The sequence below is a fragment of the Tarenaya hassleriana genome, unplaced genomic scaffold (genome assembly GCF_000463585.1).
Source record: "Tarenaya hassleriana unplaced genomic scaffold, ASM46358v1 Cleome15, whole genome shotgun sequence".
Classification (NCBI taxonomy): domain Eukaryota; kingdom Viridiplantae; phylum Streptophyta; class Magnoliopsida; order Brassicales; family Cleomaceae; genus Tarenaya; species Tarenaya hassleriana.
Window position 1 is genome coordinate 1,295,464 of NW_010964923.1, and position 17,834 is coordinate 1,313,297.

At 33.8% G+C, this 17,834-nt stretch overlaps 3 protein-coding genes and 1 pseudogene across 3 annotated transcripts in view; 1 reads left to right on the top strand and 3 right to left on the bottom strand.

The window, feature by feature from the left end:
* Window positions 1–369: 369 nt before the first annotated feature.
* Window positions 370–875, bottom strand: LOC109116489 (small acidic protein 1-like). Its single transcript, XM_019202023.1, has one exon. The coding sequence runs from the start codon at window positions 848–850 to the stop codon at window positions 662–664; it is 189 nt and encodes a 62-aa protein (XP_019057568.1). The 5' UTR covers window positions 851–875; the 3' UTR covers window positions 370–661.
* Window positions 876–5,027: 4,152 nt separating this feature from the next.
* Window positions 5,028–6,229, top strand: LOC104809103 (agamous-like MADS-box protein AGL62). The gene is made up of 2 exons (XM_010534998.1): window positions 5,028–5,354; window positions 5,768–6,229. The coding sequence occupies exons 1-2, from the start codon at window positions 5,028–5,030 to the stop codon at window positions 6,227–6,229; spliced, it is 789 nt and encodes a 262-aa protein (XP_010533300.1).
* Window positions 6,230–9,397: 3,168 nt separating this feature from the next.
* LOC104808738 lies at window positions 9,398–11,050 on the bottom strand (annotated as a pseudogene).
* A 5,659-nt stretch (window positions 11,051–16,709) lies between these two features.
* Window positions 16,710–17,834, bottom strand: part of LOC104808739 (transcription repressor MYB6-like) — a 1,502-nt gene continuing 377 nt past the window's right edge. Inside the window, exons 2-3 of the mRNA XM_010534517.1 lie at window positions 17,651–17,780; window positions 16,710–17,553 (exon numbers count right to left, since the gene is read on the bottom strand). Coding sequence (XP_010532819.1) covers window positions 16,938–17,553; window positions 17,651–17,780 — 746 coding nt within the window. The 3' untranslated portion in view covers window positions 16,710–16,937. The remainder of the gene's footprint in view (window positions 17,554–17,650; window positions 17,781–17,834) is intronic.

The following is a 17,834-nucleotide window of genomic DNA, read 5'->3' on the forward strand; positions in this document are numbered from 1 at the left end:
GAAGAGCGTTTTCCCCAGAAAGACGCATTTCTGGGCAACCTGTTTCATGAGCTTCACGTGTGCGTAATTCACGTCCTGAGCCTTCTCGTGGTCACGCATCTATAGCTAAGCTCCACTTCAAATCTCCAACCCCAAGTCTCTATTGTTGGAAACTAGAAGTACAACTATATGAAGAGATCCACACACGGGACCAGTTCGAATAATGCAAAAGCCAATTCCCAGGTGTGTATTGTTACTCTTTGGAAACATAACATTGCCCCTAAGTTTCCATGGAAATCTGCAAATAACCATTGAAGAAGAATCTGGATAGCTTCCTAGGGTTTAGACTAGAGCCAGCAAATTCATCTTGAAGCTAAGAAGGCAAAGCTCGATAAAACCAGCAAATTCATCTTGAAGCTAACAGCATCTCGGAGTTTCCAATTCCAAGCAGTACCAACGAAAACAAAAAAAACCCCACCATAGACGCAATCAACAGAGAAGATGGATGAACATAAGTTGTAGTAGATTAACAAACATCAGAAACGAAGAATCACAAATACACTCATCCCCGTTCCTCGATACTTGCATAGGCATTCGCAGCTCAAAGGAAAGATACCCCCAAGTAAAATAGAAACCCTAAGAGATGGAGATACATCACTTGCAGGAGGAAAAAGGAGGCGGATCAATTGATGTCGGTGTCGTCGAAATCATCCTCGAAGGCGTTGAAGAAATCGGCGTCGGCGAGCTTGCTCTCCGCGGAAAAAATTCCTTCGCCGAATATCTCCATGGCATCGGCTTCGTCAACGTCCATCGCCATCGTCGAGCCCTGGTCTTCCATCTCCGCCAGCATGTCCAGTTGCACCGGCCGCATCTCTCAGCCAACTTCAGAAAGAGGGTCTTTAGGTTATACGCATGGAGTCGTATTTGAGCCGGCCCAATTCAGCCCATGTAGTCAAATTGAGCCCCGCACGATATTTTGGGCTTAACTTATGGAGTCTTTGTGTTTGGGCCGGCCCAATTGGGGCCCATGTAGTCTCGTATTGAGCCCCGCACGACCTCTTGGGCTTAACTTTTGTAATCCTAAGTAATTCTATCGATGTTTCTTTTATTTTTTTCCAGCAACAAAACTTCGATAAATGTCAGTAAAAAATCTAATATTCTGAATTCTAAAAAATCAACGATCAAATCCGAATAGAATTTTAAAACAAAAAAAAACGAACCAAACTAAAACATTTGCATTTGGGAGGATGTTTTAGTAAACAAAGTTTCGAAATTTTTAATAGTTTTTTTAGTAATATTTTCAGATGTTGATAACTAATTTACATATGATAAAAAAAATTAATGTATATTAAAAATCGTAGAACAAATGGTCAATTTAGACCAACATCAAATTAACAATTTTTAAATTTTGTTAATTTTGTTTGATTAATATGGCAAATATACGGATTAAAATAATTATATAAATCTTTTATAAATCTAAAATTTTGGATATATATATATATATATTGTTATTTGTTTGAGGATTTGGGAGGGTTTTGAGAATTTTGAAGGGATTTTTCCTATTATATTTTATCAAATTGTCACCGAATTAAAAATTAAATGACGCTCCAGGTGTCATGTCACCGACGACTTTGAAGGTCTCCCAACTGTCTTTTGTACTTTGTACGAACTCTAAACTCTTAAAAGTTTTCAATAATTCTAACACAAAATATAAAATAATCGTTCTTCATCTATTTGGGGCATCAACCATCAAGTCAATTTACTTACTAATATTAAAGTAATATTATTTTAAAGGTTATGTATTGCAGTAATTTTAATTTAGAATTTGTGTTGCAGTTGGAGTGATTAGATTTTTTTTGTTAAATATCACTTCATATTTGTTTTTTTTTAATTTTAATAAAAACATAGATGTAACAAAAAAATCATTGTAAAAACTGCAGATATTTTTTACAGTAATTGTATCCTAATAAATAAAAAATTATTTTAATGAGTATAAAAATATATTACAGTTTTAAAAATCAATAACTATTACAATTTGTGGCTGTAGAAAAGAAAATATTGAATCTTATTCATTAATTACGTATCATGAGACACAGCATGTTGTGGGTGAAATGTTTTTATTTATTTATTTTATTTTAGTTTTTTCAAGTTCACGGAATGTGTCATCTCATATTTATGTAATATTTTCTTCACATTACAATTCAACAAACTGCACAAAAAATAATAAAAATTATTATATGTGATTCTTTCTCGTGGATGAGCCCTCACATGTTTCACCATTACAACCAATTAAACAAACTGCCAAAAAAAAAATCAACAAAATGTCACTACAAAAACTTTGTTAAATATATTGTAATTTGAACACATCATGTGCTGTTCGCCTTCTAGAGCTATCCAGATATGTTCATAAATAACTAACAAACTGGTTGGAAAATTGAGAATGTCTAAATAAATAAAAAATGAGAGCAAAATAACAATAGATGATATATTTTAAGGGAAAATATTGTTACTTTGACTAAATGTTTTTACCCAAAAAAATTTTGATTAAATGTGTCATATTGTAACGACCCGAGGCCGCTACGGAATGATAGAGTTGTCCCTACACACCAACACGAGACCTTTTAGCGTGTTTTGTCCTCACTCGTACATATCCGGAAAAGTATTTTTCAGGAGGTCATTAGAATTGTCATCCATTCTAACACTACTCCAAAGCGAACATGCTTAACTTTGGAGTTCTCTCGAGATGGCTAACCGAAAAGGTAGATACATCTTATTGCTATGAGTAGCTCAATTAATTCATTTTAAATTATCTTAGACTGTGTAGTCCCATACCTACACAACCCTTGGATTCCTCTCATTCCATTGCATTCGATTCATCCCTGTATCCCCTACCCAGAAGCTCGTCAAGAACCACCCATTGTTCATACATCTCGCAACGGCGATCACTCCCCCACCTCCTAAAGTATCCTGGACAGTCACACATATAAACACATCAATTTTCAAATTGGTAAATAAATATCAAAATTTGTTCAATTTGTGGCAATACCGATTTGGTATCTATTTGACACTAATTGATATATTGTCATCTATTAACGACGCTATTTGGTATATATTTGGTACAAAATAATCAAATTGAAGTATTTATTTAATATTTTGGAAATTAATGTATTTATGTGGCACATTTAGATAAATTGTGGTATGTTTATAGAATTTTTTCTATATTTTTTTCCACATGACATAGAAGAAAACTCTAATCAAATTTTAGATGATAAAATATTTTATCATTGTAACCGATGATATAATCTGATAAAATATCTCATAATTTATTATCATGTATGTATTTAAAAAGAAAAAAAAAATGTCTCTTCCGTTTTTTTCAGATGATTTCAACGCTGTAAAAATTGTAACACAGAAGGTAAATATTTGGAACGTAAGCTTCGGGCGTTGATGAAACGTCAAAGATGATACATATTTTTTACACTCTTTTTTTTTTAATTAGTGAAATTATGACTTGTATTTGGTTGGTTTAGCCACCAATATTGAATGTTCCTTGTTTCCTTTTGCTTGCAAGTTGCCAAGTTTCTTCCAATCTTTTTTAAAAGTCTTCGAGCGACGAATAAATGTATTATTGGAGTCAGAATCTGCATGATATTGTTGTTTTTATTGGAGAATTTTAGATTTTATTGATAATCTAACTAGTACATGAGAAACATCCTTTTTTCTCTCTCAAGATTATTTGATAGAATAATAAAAACACCCATATAAAAAACAAAAAAAGAAAACACATCAGTTTGCGAATTCAGATCATGCAATATACTTGATTCTATCCAAGTTTAGGTTTAGGTGGTTAGTGGTGAGAGAACATGTAAAGTATGAGCTTACCCTATGTTCAAATCCAAGCATGGGGATGGACATTCACCTGGACTTCCACGGTCTTCTAGAAGATATAGTCGGATTAAAAACCCGGTAAACTTCCGAATTATAAAAAAAATATACTTGATTCTACATCTCAAAAAGATTAAGAATAATTTATTATGATCGGAGGATAAAATTAGGGTTACAACGAACAATAACCACCACTAAAAACGAAGAAAATAGATGGTGACAAAGATAATTTAAACTATATTAGCAAAATCAATCTTTACAAATCTTTTTTTTTTTGTTAAAAGGTTGTGTTATATTCACTATTTACTTTAAAAAAATCTTGTTATTAAGTATAATTATACTATAATGAATTGAAGACAAATAATTCATATGTTTACATATATGTACGTATATATAACAAAATCATTCAAAATCTTAATATTAAGTACATATAATTATATTGTAATTCATTGTAGACAAATAACTCGTATATAAATATATATATATATATATATATATATATATATATATATATCAATCACAAGAATTATAGTTTCTATCGATGCATATAGATTATATACATTGTACTTTCTTGTTTTCATTTAGTGTCAAGTGTTTTGTATTTATGAAAAAATATAAAGATAAAGTATTCTTGAAAAAAATTGTTGTATCCTTAATTTTTTTTATATACAAAATAAAAATAAAATGTTTTTTTCAAAATAGGAAAAAAACTATATAGAAAAAATGGAAAACATAGTCTCGATTCTCATCACCAGTCATACGAAAAAAAACAAATATGAAAAATAAAAATAAACATAAGGAAGGGTCTTCTATTATTGATAATATTGAAGGCGTATATTTGGCAGATTGCGATACATTGTAACAAGTATAAAGATAATATAATGTTCAAATCGTTATAAAAATTATACCATATATTTATCGAATATACAGATTCTAAAAAGCTCTTAAAACGGTAAATTTATAAATTTTGTACAAAGGAGAATGAATTTTCACCAAAATTTTGAAATTAAAATTACATATTGACAATTCAAAAATACGTAATACTCGTCTGTGATTTCAATTATAAATACCAATAAACTCCTTTCTATATCATTCATTATCATTTATCTCTTTGTCTCCCTCTTAATTTTTGATATCTTTGTTCCGTCCAAAAATTTACAAAGATGGTCCGAAGGAATAAGGGTCGTCAGAAAGTAGAGATGATTAAGATGAACAACGAGAGTAATCTTCAAGTTACTTTCTCTAAGAGACGATCCGGGCTTTTCAAAAAAGCGAGCGAACTTTGTACACTTTGTGGTGCCGAAATCGCGATCATCGTATTTTCTCCCGGTCGAAAAGTCTTCTCTTTCGGCCATCCTTGTGTTGATACGATCATCGAACGTTTCATAAATCGTGGTCCTCCCCCTCATCAACAAAACAATACTACTATGCAACTCATTGAAGCTCATCGTAATGCCACCATTTGTGATCTCAACGCTCAACTCACGCAGGTACAATAATTTTTTTTTCGGCTTATTGTTTTGTGAGGTTTTTGGTTCAGGTAATTTCACACAAATACAACGTTGTCATCGCTAGTTGAGTTTCAAAGCTAGGTTTTCTGAGACTTATGCAAAGATTATTGTAATTTAAAATGTTATTTTGTCATAATTTATTTAGCTTATAATAAAAAAAATAAAAAAGAGTAAATTATATTGTCTTCATGATATGTATATGTAAAAACATGGAAAACGTTTAATGGTTAATATTCGTCTCGAATACGTTTTCATTTAATCATATTTACACGTAATTATGTGTCAATAAGATGTCTAGTTAATTTGAATGTAAATTATTTAATAACTAGTTGTCTTTAGAATTCTCACCGATGTAAACTATATTATATTCACATGTTTTAAAAATTGTTTAGACACTTGGACAGCTTGAGACAGAGAAGAAAAGAGGTGAAGAACTAAGCAAAATAAGAAAATCAAACAAGAATGTACAGAACTGGTGGGAATCACCCATTGAAGAGCTCAACATAACACAGCTTACTCAGCTCAAAGGTGCTCTTGAAGATCTGAAGAAAACTATTGCAGCTCAAGCTTCAAAACTTCTCCAATCGACCGTTCCTCGACAGTTCTACGTCGGAAACTCTTCTAACAACGTTGGCGGAGGCAATGGTTCTGGTCTTAACTTGTTGGATCAACAAAGAGCAATAACCACAAACAGGTTCATTCCAAATGCTATGTCGTTTGGATATGATAATCAAGGTTTTAGATCAGAGTTTACATCGGGGTTTAAGCAAGAGTACAACAGTTCAGGATATGATGAACCCGGAAACAATTCGAATAATAATCCTAACTCCGGATCAGGTGGTGGTTACAATTAATTCGATTGGATATAGTTTTTCTAGTCTTTATATATCTGGTTTCTGTATTTGCAATGTTTCCTAAGAACAATAATAAAATAAAATATTATATTTTAAAAATACACACAAGATATGTATTTATATAAATCTTAATTACAATTTCTCGTTATGTCATATATTTTTCTTATGTTTAATGTTATTTAATTTTCTTAGAATGTGTCTTTTGGATTCTTTTTATATATAGAATTTTATTTTGTATTTTTAGATTTATATTGTTATGTTTGTTTTTATTTTTTATATTAATAATAATAATCATCCATTATTATTTTATGCAACAAGTAGAATTGTTATACATTCTTACACTTGCCGTATCTAGAGGGTTCTAGAGATGCGAACTAGTCATTTCTTGGCGATTTGTGATAAGTGCATCAAGAGTCGATGATTCATTCCTCTTCTATGTTTCACTTTATTATGGACATGACTTTAGTGAAATCCGATGTGTGATTGTCTGTGACTCTGTGACACAAGTAACCCGTATCCCGCAATACGAGTTGCGTCATATGAACAACTACAATAAAAATATAATCCCAAAAATCCGCGGGAATTTAAAACTTTTCTTTTTCAGAGTTTTGTGACAACCCAGGATACCGTAGGAGGGCGGGGAGTGATCGCCGGTGCAAGAGGCATGGACAAGGGGCGGCTCCTGACGAGCTTCTGGGTAGGGGGTACAGGGATGAATCGAACGCACATGAATGAGAGGGATCCGAGGGCTATGTAGGTATGGGACTACACAGTCTAAAGATAACTTAAAGGAATTAATTGAGCTACTCATAGCAACAAGATGCATCTACCTTTTCGGTTGTCCATCTCGAGAGAACTCCAAAGTTAAGCGTGCTGGCCTTGGAGTAGTCTTAGGATGAGTGACTTCCTGGGAAGTACTTTCCGGGAAGTGTGTGAGTGAGGACAAAACACGCTAAAAGGTCCCGTGTTGGTGTGTGGGGACAGCTCTATCATTCCGTAGCGGCCTCACATCATTACAGATGGTATCAGAGCTCACCACGCTTTCCATGGGACGCAGTTTATGATGATATCACCATCCTAATAATTTTTGCTATGATGTGAACGTAGGATGGCACCTGGTCGTGGACGAGAACGTCCAGTCCCAGAGGAGGGGAGACGTGGAAATCCTCCACAACCGGATCATATGCAAGAAATGAGGGATTTACTGACGGAGCTTATCACTATTGTGAGACAACAAGGAGCAGCACCAGCTCCACAACCGGTCCCTGCACCACCACCACCTTATGTACCACCACCACCTCCTGTACAACCGGATGCAGCTCCTGTACCTGCATCACCTATGATGAATGCGGAATTTTCCAATTTCTTGATCGAGTAGAGCGTCGTGCAGCTCCAAGATAGATTTGGTGGTACATCTGATCCAGCTGTGGCAGAGGATTGGTTGGACAGGATGACTCAGATATTTGATCTTATCCAGTGTCCTGATCGGTTTAGGGCACACATATCCATCTACCATTTGGATGGAGAGGCGATACACTTGTGGAAAGGAGTTGTCCAACCATTTGGGGTAAACTATCAGTTCACTTGGGGACAGTTCGTCCATGCATTTCGAGAGAAATATTACTCACCTGGAGTACAAGAGGAGATGACGATGAAGCTTATTAGCCTTCAACAAGGAAATCGTTCAATGAAAGAATATGAGAGAGAATTCAATTCATTGGCTAGATATGGAGGTGAGATGTTGCAAACAGAGACCTTAAGGGTCAAGAAGTTCGTAAGAGGACTTCGTCCATCTCTCAAGGTAAAGGTAGGTTTCGAACTACCACATATATCTCATTGAGATAATGTTACCTTGCTAATTTTGAGATTGTTTATCCATAGGATTAAATCATTTACATAAAATATGGATAGTCTCTTCACAAATTTTAATAACCACGTGGTTGGAAACTAATTAATGAAATCTTATAATTACCAATAAAAAGAAAATTTTGCTTTCGTATTAACATCAACACATATGATTTGAAAGTTTTCTATGAAGATTGGAAAACCCACCGTGTGCAGAACAAGTGATAAAGTGAAGCAATTAAAAGCCACATGGTCACGACAATTCACCAATATAAAAAAATTAGAAAAAAAAGAAAAAAAAACATATGACGAGAGCCATATAAAACACTATTTATATGAAAATTTTATGATTTTATATGAATGATATAAAATTAAGTTAATTAAAAAAAAATAACGACAACAAAGATTAAAAAAAAAGGAAATAACATATAAAAGCTCCACCTTCCTTTTCACCCATTGGTAAAAGCTCATCTGCAATCAAGAAAAAAAAAAGTAAAGCTTTTTTTTCCAAAAAGAATGAAGACAAAAAACAATTGGCTTGGTGTAATAAAGTGTGGTTGGAGGGGAAAAAAACAAGAAGAACAAAAGCATCGACATACCATGTTGGTGTTTGGCGTCATGATTGGTCGTCCGCTTACGACTCTATTTATTCATATATATTTGCATTAAATATTATTTTACACTTAAAAAAATATATCTGGTTTTTTTGCCAAAGTAACCATCGATTTATTATATTGTATTTTAATCGTCGCATTTTTCACTAAAATCATAATCCACACAATCTATAGAGACATATTTGTCACATTTAATTTACAGAAACATTTGTATTTTTTTTCTAGACAAAACCTATAAAATTTACAGAAAAATGCGGTTGTTATAATTCAGAAATATTAATTTATCTCTAATGGACTATTCGCTCCTCTTTTTTCTGTCATGTGGACGGAAATTTCCTCGATTCTTTTCCGTGTACGTACGTCCATTCGTCGTAGGAATCTTGCCAAGACTTTGGAATATGGGCCCCACTTTAAATCATTTAAATTAAGATATTGTTAGGTTTTCTGACTTCTTGGAGATTCTGGGCCCACATTTCACATGTGCGGACAGAGAGATCAATCAGAAAATTCTAAATAACATATATACCCCTATATTTTTGGGTATTTTATAGATATTGCATCCATATTTATAATTTACATTTTAGTGCCAATTTCATACCTTGTTTCACAAATATGAATATCACATACCGCATTTCAGATATATGAATTCTACAAATCATCCCAACAGTGCATGTTCTTTAAACTATATATTTGCATCGATTCAAAGATAAATCAACAAACACAAAATATCATCATCAATTTCAAATCCAAAAGCGACAAGAATCTTATGAAATTCGAAACAAAGAGACAATAGAATTTTCAGCATATATAAAGATCATTACACAATTTACAAACTCCAAACTTTCTTCCAAAAAAAAAAAAACAGAATCGAGAATTCAGACAGGAGTATTCGGAGATGTGGAAGCAGGTTCCACTTTCTTCAGTTGAATTGCCTTATGAGACTCGTCTTCACCATCATAATATATATAAGCAAACCCTCCATGCCGTGTCATGTCCATGCCCTGCATCTCGTCCTCGGCCGATATCCGAAGCAACCCCATCTTGTGCAGCACGAAAAACAGCGTCCCCATCGTCGCGCTTACCCAACCGGCAATGACCAGAATCTGTATCACTTGCGCCCCAAGCAACCTTCCTCCTCCTCCCATGAACAGACCGTACGGACGGCCCGGTTTTCCTGGGTAGACCTCTTCCACGTACTTCTCGGTGGCGAATAGGGCGGTGAAGATCAGGCCCCAAGCCCCGCACCCTCCGTGTAGCTGAGCGGCCTCGAGCGGATCGTCGAATTTCATCTTCTCGGCCAGCTTGTTGCAACCGATGAGGACGAGGGCTGCCACGAACCCGCAGATTATCGCCGCCCATGGCTCCACCACCCAGCAGCCGGCGGGTATGCCCCATCATATATATATATATTGCGTCCAAATACAGAGCCGCCGTCGAGCCGGCTAGGGTCGTTGTGACGGCTGTCCGTCCGACCGCGCTCCACTGTCCGTAGAACGAGCCGGATGAGTTGTACGGACTGAGGATCTTGAGGAACGAACCGGGGTTGAACCCGTACCAGCCGAACCACAGGAGGAACGTGCCAAGAACGACTAGAGAGGCCGAGTGGCCACGTAGAGCGATGGCTCGTCCTCCACTACCGAACCGTCCGATTCTAGGGCCTTCGATTAGGGCTCCCCATAGTCCGGCGATCCCTCCGACCATGTGCACGACGCCTGATCCAGCGAAATCAATGGCTCCCGTCCCGAACAATAGATCTCCACCGGTCTTAATCGGGCTAGCCCACCCGTCCGCGGACCAGAACCAATGAGACACGACCGGGTAGACAAACCCAGTTAAGAAAGACGAGTAAATAAGATAAGCCACGAACTGGGTCCGTTCCGCGATCGAGCCACTGGTGATTCCGGCGGCCGCAATAGCGAAAGCCCACTGGTAAAGAAAGTGAGAGTAATCAGCAGAAGAGGTCGGGAACGACTTCAGGCCGAAGAAGTGCTTGCCGATGAATCCATTGGAAGGCGAGCCAAAGGCGAAGGCGTGTTAGTGAGCATTATGTTCATGGTGTTCTTGGCGCGTACCGAGCCAGCGCATAGCATGGCGAACCCTAGTTGCATGGCGAAGACGAGGTAAGCCGAGAAGAGGAGATAGGTGTTGTCTATGGCGAAGGATGCGTCCGTGAATTTGGTGTCCACCGCACCGAACTGGCCGCATATGTAGTCGGCGGCTGCCGTGCCGTTCGGGCCGAGCAGCGACGACAAGGCTGCGGCCGAACAGTTTAATCCTCCCGACATTGTTTTGTCTGAAACGGACACGAAGAGAGATAGAGAAGAAGAACAACTATACACACGGAGAAAGAGTGCCAGTGGTCTATATAAAAGGAGAGAGAGAGAGGACTTGTAAATTTTGGCGTATAATAATTTTTTTTTATAAATAAAATGTATGGGAAATAAAATAAGTGGATGTGATTTTCGACGGAGGTGAAAAACAATGAATAGTTATTGGTTATAGATATAATAACATTTTTTTTTTGCAATCTTTTTATTTTATTTTGCGAATATTCATTCTATCGAGACAGTAAGTGTGATATTCCACACATTTATGGTTCCCCGTTTGCCCCGTTGGAGAATTTTTTTTTTTTTGAGAATACAAATACTAATTGCAAATTTAAAAATTGAATTCATCGTGACGCTAACTATAATTGCTTGCAATTTCACTTTGTTCTAAAATTATTGGGCGACTTACACTTCAACCATGATATTAGTACATAGAATTTAATGGTTGGAACTTATATTATTTGGATTTGAATCTTATTATAAAAAACCTAGATTTGTACTATTCCTTCTATCTAGTCATTTTATTGTTTTATTTTCTTTAAAAATAACTAAAAGTCAAAATATATTTTTTCATTTCTTAAGAGTGTGTTTAAATGAAAAATTATATTATTTTATTTTAAAAAACTTTTTTTATGCGGTGCAGACCTTCCTTAATAATATAAAAGTTATCTCATTTTTTATAAAAATTGGTAATAAATAAAATTGGTAGCATCGTCAGTTCGTGCGCCCAAGTTGTCTTTTTTCTAGGATTAACTATTTATTCTTTACATTTTTCTTTTTCAAACAAGTTTCTTATCAAATTAAATAATTTTCTTTTTCTCATATTTGGTTTCTTAATTTTATATTGTATTTAAAACTCTCAAAATATCGAAATTTTTCTATTGGCAACGGTTGTTCCATCGGGCTGTTTTTATTAAACCCATCCAAAGGTGCGTATACGTTAAATAATACATTATTAAATGATTTTTTTTCACAATGCCATTGAAGATTCTAGGTGTCCCGTGGGACCAGCAGAAATATTCTAATTGATTCTAACTTTCCCCGTAAATTATTGATTGAATACCAAATTTTAAATATTTATTTTAAATTTAAGTTATAGTGGATAAAAAATTACTCCCTCCGTTTCAAAATATTTGTAGTTTTATGTGATTTTCCATGTTTTAAAATATTTATCATTCTACATTTTCAAGGCATTTTTTTACAATAGTTTCCGATTTTATTCCTATTAAATTCTAATAAATTATTAGTGATAACATTGTTTTTATCATTAAATAAGGGTATATGTGACTTTTTTTATCTTTTCTTAAAAAATGTGAAATAACCTAAAACAACAACTATTTTGAAACGGAGGGAGTATAATTTTATTTTTGAAGAGTTAGGGGTATTACATTTTTTTGGTAACGGCGGAGAATCCATCGTAATAACCTTTCAGATCAGACACCGATTGATTCCGCGGGTCGGACAACATCTCGGACAGTAAATCCACTGGCTCTGCATAATAGCCGACAAACTACGGAAATCAAATAAACTAGTAGAAACTGACCGATTCATCAGCAGAAATTTAGACCTAAAAAGGAATCTAACCCACAATCTCATGTGGAAGGGATTTCTCATTTTTTAAATGAATTGGAACTATTCAGGTATTATATTTTATAGTTTAAAACTGAAAATTTTGTATTCTATAGTACATATCAAATAAAAAATATTAAAACTAATATAATATTGTCATGGTTTATATTGGTTTTATTTATATACTTTATATATGAAAATATGTTTTATTTTGTGTAAAATATGATATTATATATGTTTGTGTGTGTGTTAAGAAAAAAATGAGTGGACTCCGTCTACCGAACTAAAAGTCAGACGAGATATTTTAAACGCAAGATCGTGGGCCTTTCAATTCATAATCAACTTCAATAATAAATTAATAATAGCCTTAAATTTAATATATATATATATATATATATATATATATATAAATTAAATGAAGTCGTCATTCGTTATTTCTTGAAGGATAAAAATTTTCGAATCATTTTTTTTGTTTTGTACATATGATAGCATGACGCCTTTGTTAATGCAAGGAAAGAGTACCAAGAGAAGATTCAACATCTAGAAGATCTCAGATAAGAAGAGAAACATGTCAATATAAAGAAAGGGAAGGAACAACCAGCAAAGGAATTACTGGCAAGAGAAAAGGAAATATGCCATTGAAGAAAAATAGAAAGAGTAAGCAAAAGGAATAAAGATAAAGAAAAGGAAAAACAAATATGATGAAACAAAATGGAAACCCTATGCAGGAGGGTGGGCATAAATAAAGAGGCGTGCACAATAGAAGAGATCACCCAAGCAGAGAGAGAATGTTTGAGTCGTGAAAGCTTTGGGCATAAACATATTTGTATGGGAAACACGGGTGAGTGATACTTGAGATATAGTGAAGTGTATCTGAGGGGGAGCCTTCAAATAACAGGCGAATCGCTCAAAGGGCCTAGACGAGTCTAGGGTTACACGGGGTGTGCGAGGCACACATAGTGTATGAGCTGAGGGAACAAACTCAAGGGGAGTTGTGTTCTTGGATGGATTAGGCTCGAATAAAAAAGAGTTATAATTTATTTTCTTTACAAATGAATAGAATCAGTTGGAAAGTTATTGAAAAAACAATATCGTGTGATTTTACTTTTTCAACTTTAAAAGACAAAAACAAATCTCTGGATTTTATGCAATAATTGTTATTACCAATAATTTTATGTGTACGTTTTCTATCACCTTAATATATAGTACGATCACATCATTAACTGTTGCTACAAATTAAATAATTTTAAAATTATAGGGTGAAACCTACTATATATAAATAATATTTAAGATTTTTAGCCGATCAGTTTCGGTTGGTTTATCTATTCCGCGTGATTTGTCGTTTATTGTGTGAAGTCGAGAATTTACTGTCCGAAATACCATCCAATCCGCGGATCGACCGGTGGTCGGTCCGAACGGCTATCACGATATTCTCCACCGTTTCCAAAAAAATATATATATATTTAAGACTGCTAGATAATAAAATTGAGATTTAGGGGTCACCATGACGTCAATGCTAAAATTTGAGGAAAATTACAATTAATGCCCCTAATCTTCAAGACATTTACACATAATGGCAAAGATATTGGATTTATACACCTTTCGCCCATTTATGAGACAATGCATAAAGAGCTGACTGATTTCCGAAGAAATCAACATTTATATGTGCAATTAAACATATAATTCTAAATATATAAAAAATGATATAACATTTTAAATAGAAATTAATCGTCAGGATAATTTTATGTAAAATTCTAATTATGTGAAGATTTATACTATAGAAAAATATTTTTTTTAAAAAAAAATAGATCTATAATTAATATAGAATGCAAAATATCATATCTACCATCGATCTAAATTTAACAAAGAAAAAAGAAGAGATTTTTGTATTATATAATTATAATATGTCTTTGATTCTATATCAGATATTAGGATGAGGACTAAAAATGTTTTATCATAAAAAAATTGAAAATAAAGCATCTAGAAATAATTTGAAATGTATGAAACTTGAGACCGCTGCAACTAAATACACAAATAAATCAACTTGAATCTTTTTTTATATATTTATTATGGATGTATGTATCGATGTCTTTAATAATAAGATATATTTTTTTAATAAACTTGGAAAAAATATTTATAGAATTGGGGGTGACGTCATGGATTACGGCTACAGATGGATTGATTAGTTGGTATTTGAAATTTAAATTGCCATTAATAAGAATAATAAATTTTCTTCACAGTTTGTTCATAAAATAAAAAATGATCATATATCAGTATGTAAAAATATTTATTCGTAGGCTAAATAATAATTGATGGATTTTAAATTTAACCTTCTTTTGTGATCCAAACAACATATGTAATATAATATGTTTGGAAAATTTATATGTAGAAAGATAATTTAGTTTCTTTTAAACCTACAACTCTATACGGTGCGGAAGATTAGTTATATGTAAACTTTTGACATTTTGACATAATAATGAAAATGTTAATGGTGATAGAAAAAAAAAATATATGTAGATAATCTATTATCAGTAGATAATATTTGGTATTTTTTATTCAATTAACCTTTTTATATTAAATAATAAAACAATTCTATACATATAAATACGTCTATATTATTAAAAAGATTCAAATAATTATTTCGTAATTCGTGTAAACATTATGAGATAAATTATGAAAGTTGACTTTGGCAGAACTTGCGGAACTCTTTCTGTCCCTTGAAAAAAAAAAATCTTGCACTAGTAATCAAGAGTAGATTAATGAGTGACTGAATCATATATATAAAATATAAGAATAAAAAATTGTTGAGAGAGTTTATAAAATGTATGAATGAATAATATATATATATATATATATATATATATATATGGTAGACGTCCAAATATAATTCAAGAGTAGATTAATGAGTGTTTGACATTGTACGTAAATATTTTGGTCAAATATTCAACCCCATCATATATATATATATTGCGTCCAAATATAATTCAAGAGTAGATTAATGAGTATTTGACATTCTACGTAAATATTTTGGTCAAATATTCAACCCCATCATTTTATTTATGAATTGCTCCATTTATTTTCTTTTGCAGTTGCACACCAAATAAGTATAGCCCTCAATCGTTGACTATTTAAGAAGTATATATGGGTCGATATTTTTTCTTTAAACTTCTAATAATCTTTCTATAAAGAGATAACTGTGGGCCTAAAAGCCCATTAAGGCCCATGATCAGTTCCATTGATAAACCTTAGGCCCAATAAAGAGCCCCCAACGCATGTGATTATTTATTTGGGAATTATTTCATCCAAATTCCAATTGTTTACAAATCAGTTGTCTATATTTCCCTCTAAATTAACCATTGTGATCGATTTTCATATCAATTCACAACTAAAGCAACTTACTTTGTAAATTAAAATGAACCAATCCTGTTATCCGTTCTCCTCTTTAACTTTGTAAATTAAAATTGATTATAAGGGTAAAACTCCTAAAAAACCTCGAACTTGAAAAAAAATATACAAATAAACCTTTACCTTGCAAAACTGTCATTCAAACCTCAAACTTGCAATATATAACTGAATAAAACCTCGAACTTGTAAATTGTTGTTCTAATAACCCGTTGACTTGTTTGACCACAACTTCAGACAATCAGAAATCCACGTTGGTTCGGAAAGATGATGTCAGCGTATCCACGTATCCAATTTTAAATGAATTTTTGTCACATCAGCATTTTTCGGGTCGAAATTTAATCCTATTTGAAAGTAAATAAAGTCGGTTTTTCGATCGTTTGAAATTGTGGTCAAACAAGTTAACGGGTTATTAGAGCAATAATTTGCAAGTTCGAGGTTTTATTCAGTTACATATTGTAAGTTTGAGGTTTGAATGACAATTTTGCAAGTTGAAGGTTTATTTGTATATATTTTTTCAAGTTCGAGGTTTTTTAGGGGTTTATCCTAAAAAAAAAATAACAAGACAAGTTTTACTCAAAATAACAAAAAACTCAAAGACAGATTTCAACATTTGTGGCAATAACAAATTTACACTTGGTAATAATACAAATCTAGTAGAGATTGCATAATACGTTTTTTTTAAATTTATTTCCTTGAAGCAATCATATATTAGCTCATGTTTGTATTATACATAGGACAGCAAAGATTTCACAACTTTTACTTAAAAAACTCTTGAAGAATCCATATTGAATCCTCCAAAATAAAAAAAAAAGGGTAAGAAAAAAAAAACTCCAAAGACTCCATAATAGTTTCATAACAAGCTATTTATGACACCTTAACTAGTTCTTACAAAAAAAAACTGAAAAAAAAACCCCTCAAAATTTGGTCTTTAGTTACTTATTGATCAAGTTAACAAAAGGGTGTGACTAGGTTATGGAAACATGCCTTTCTTGCGCCACAAGTAACCGTAGCCATGGCCGGAGAGACGCCAAAATTACCATTTCCTTCGGCATCAAAGTTCCATAGTCCGTCCCATAACGCGTTATCTTCGTACATAGCAGCTTCAGGGACTGTCATCTGATGAACCGCAGGCCAGTAGCCGTTGTTGGTTTGATAGTGATGCACTTGCAATTGCTCCTCTGTTGCATTTGGAGCATAAGCAGATGTTGTTCCTGTTGCTGTTGTTTGCGGTGCCATCTGAGGAACATAGACCGCGTAATTGCTGTCGCTGCTGCTGCTGCTGCTATTGCTGTTGCTACTGTCCATGTTGTTGTTGTTGTTGTCGTCTTCGAGTAAAGAAATGATCTTTTTCATGTGTAGTTGGTTAAACCGAAAGAGCTGTTGTTGTTGTTGCATCATCTCCATCTGCCTTTGCTGTTGAAATTGTTGCCTCTTCAAGAGGCGGTTTTTCGTCTTTTCGACATTGCTGGCAGGAGATTTGGCCTTCTTCTTGAAATGGGTTCGCCAGTAGTTCTTGATCTCGTTATCCGTTCTTCCAGGCAAGCTTCGTGCTATGGTCGACCATCTGAATTTTATTTTTAATTTGTTTATAGTTGTTTAAGGTTTTCAAGCATAAGTAAACAGCCGAATTTAGAAATGATAAGACTGTGTTTGTATGTTACCTGTTTCCCCATTTGGCATGTAGCTCAAGGATTATGCTCTCTTCATGAGGAGTGATCTGCCCTCTCTTAAGGTCTGGCCTCAGATAATTCACCCATCTCAGTCTGCAACTTTTTCCATTCCTCTTCAGTCCTGAACAATCATATCATTGAAACACAACACAGTTCATGAGAGGGAGAGGGAAAG

Excerpts from the sequence above, each read along its gene's own strand:
- LOC104809103 (XM_010534998.1), top strand. The coding sequence starts at position 5,028 with ATGGTCCGAAGGAATAAGGGTCGTCAGAAAGTAGAGATGATTAAGATG. Across the intron at positions 5,355-5,767 it reads TCAACGCTCAACTCACGCAG|ACACTTGGACAGCTTGAGAC; the intron begins GTACAATAATTT and ends AAAATTGTTTAG.
- LOC109116489 (XM_019202023.1), bottom strand. The coding sequence starts at position 850 with ATGCGGCCGGTGCAACTGGACATGCTGGCGGAGATGGAAGACCAGGGC.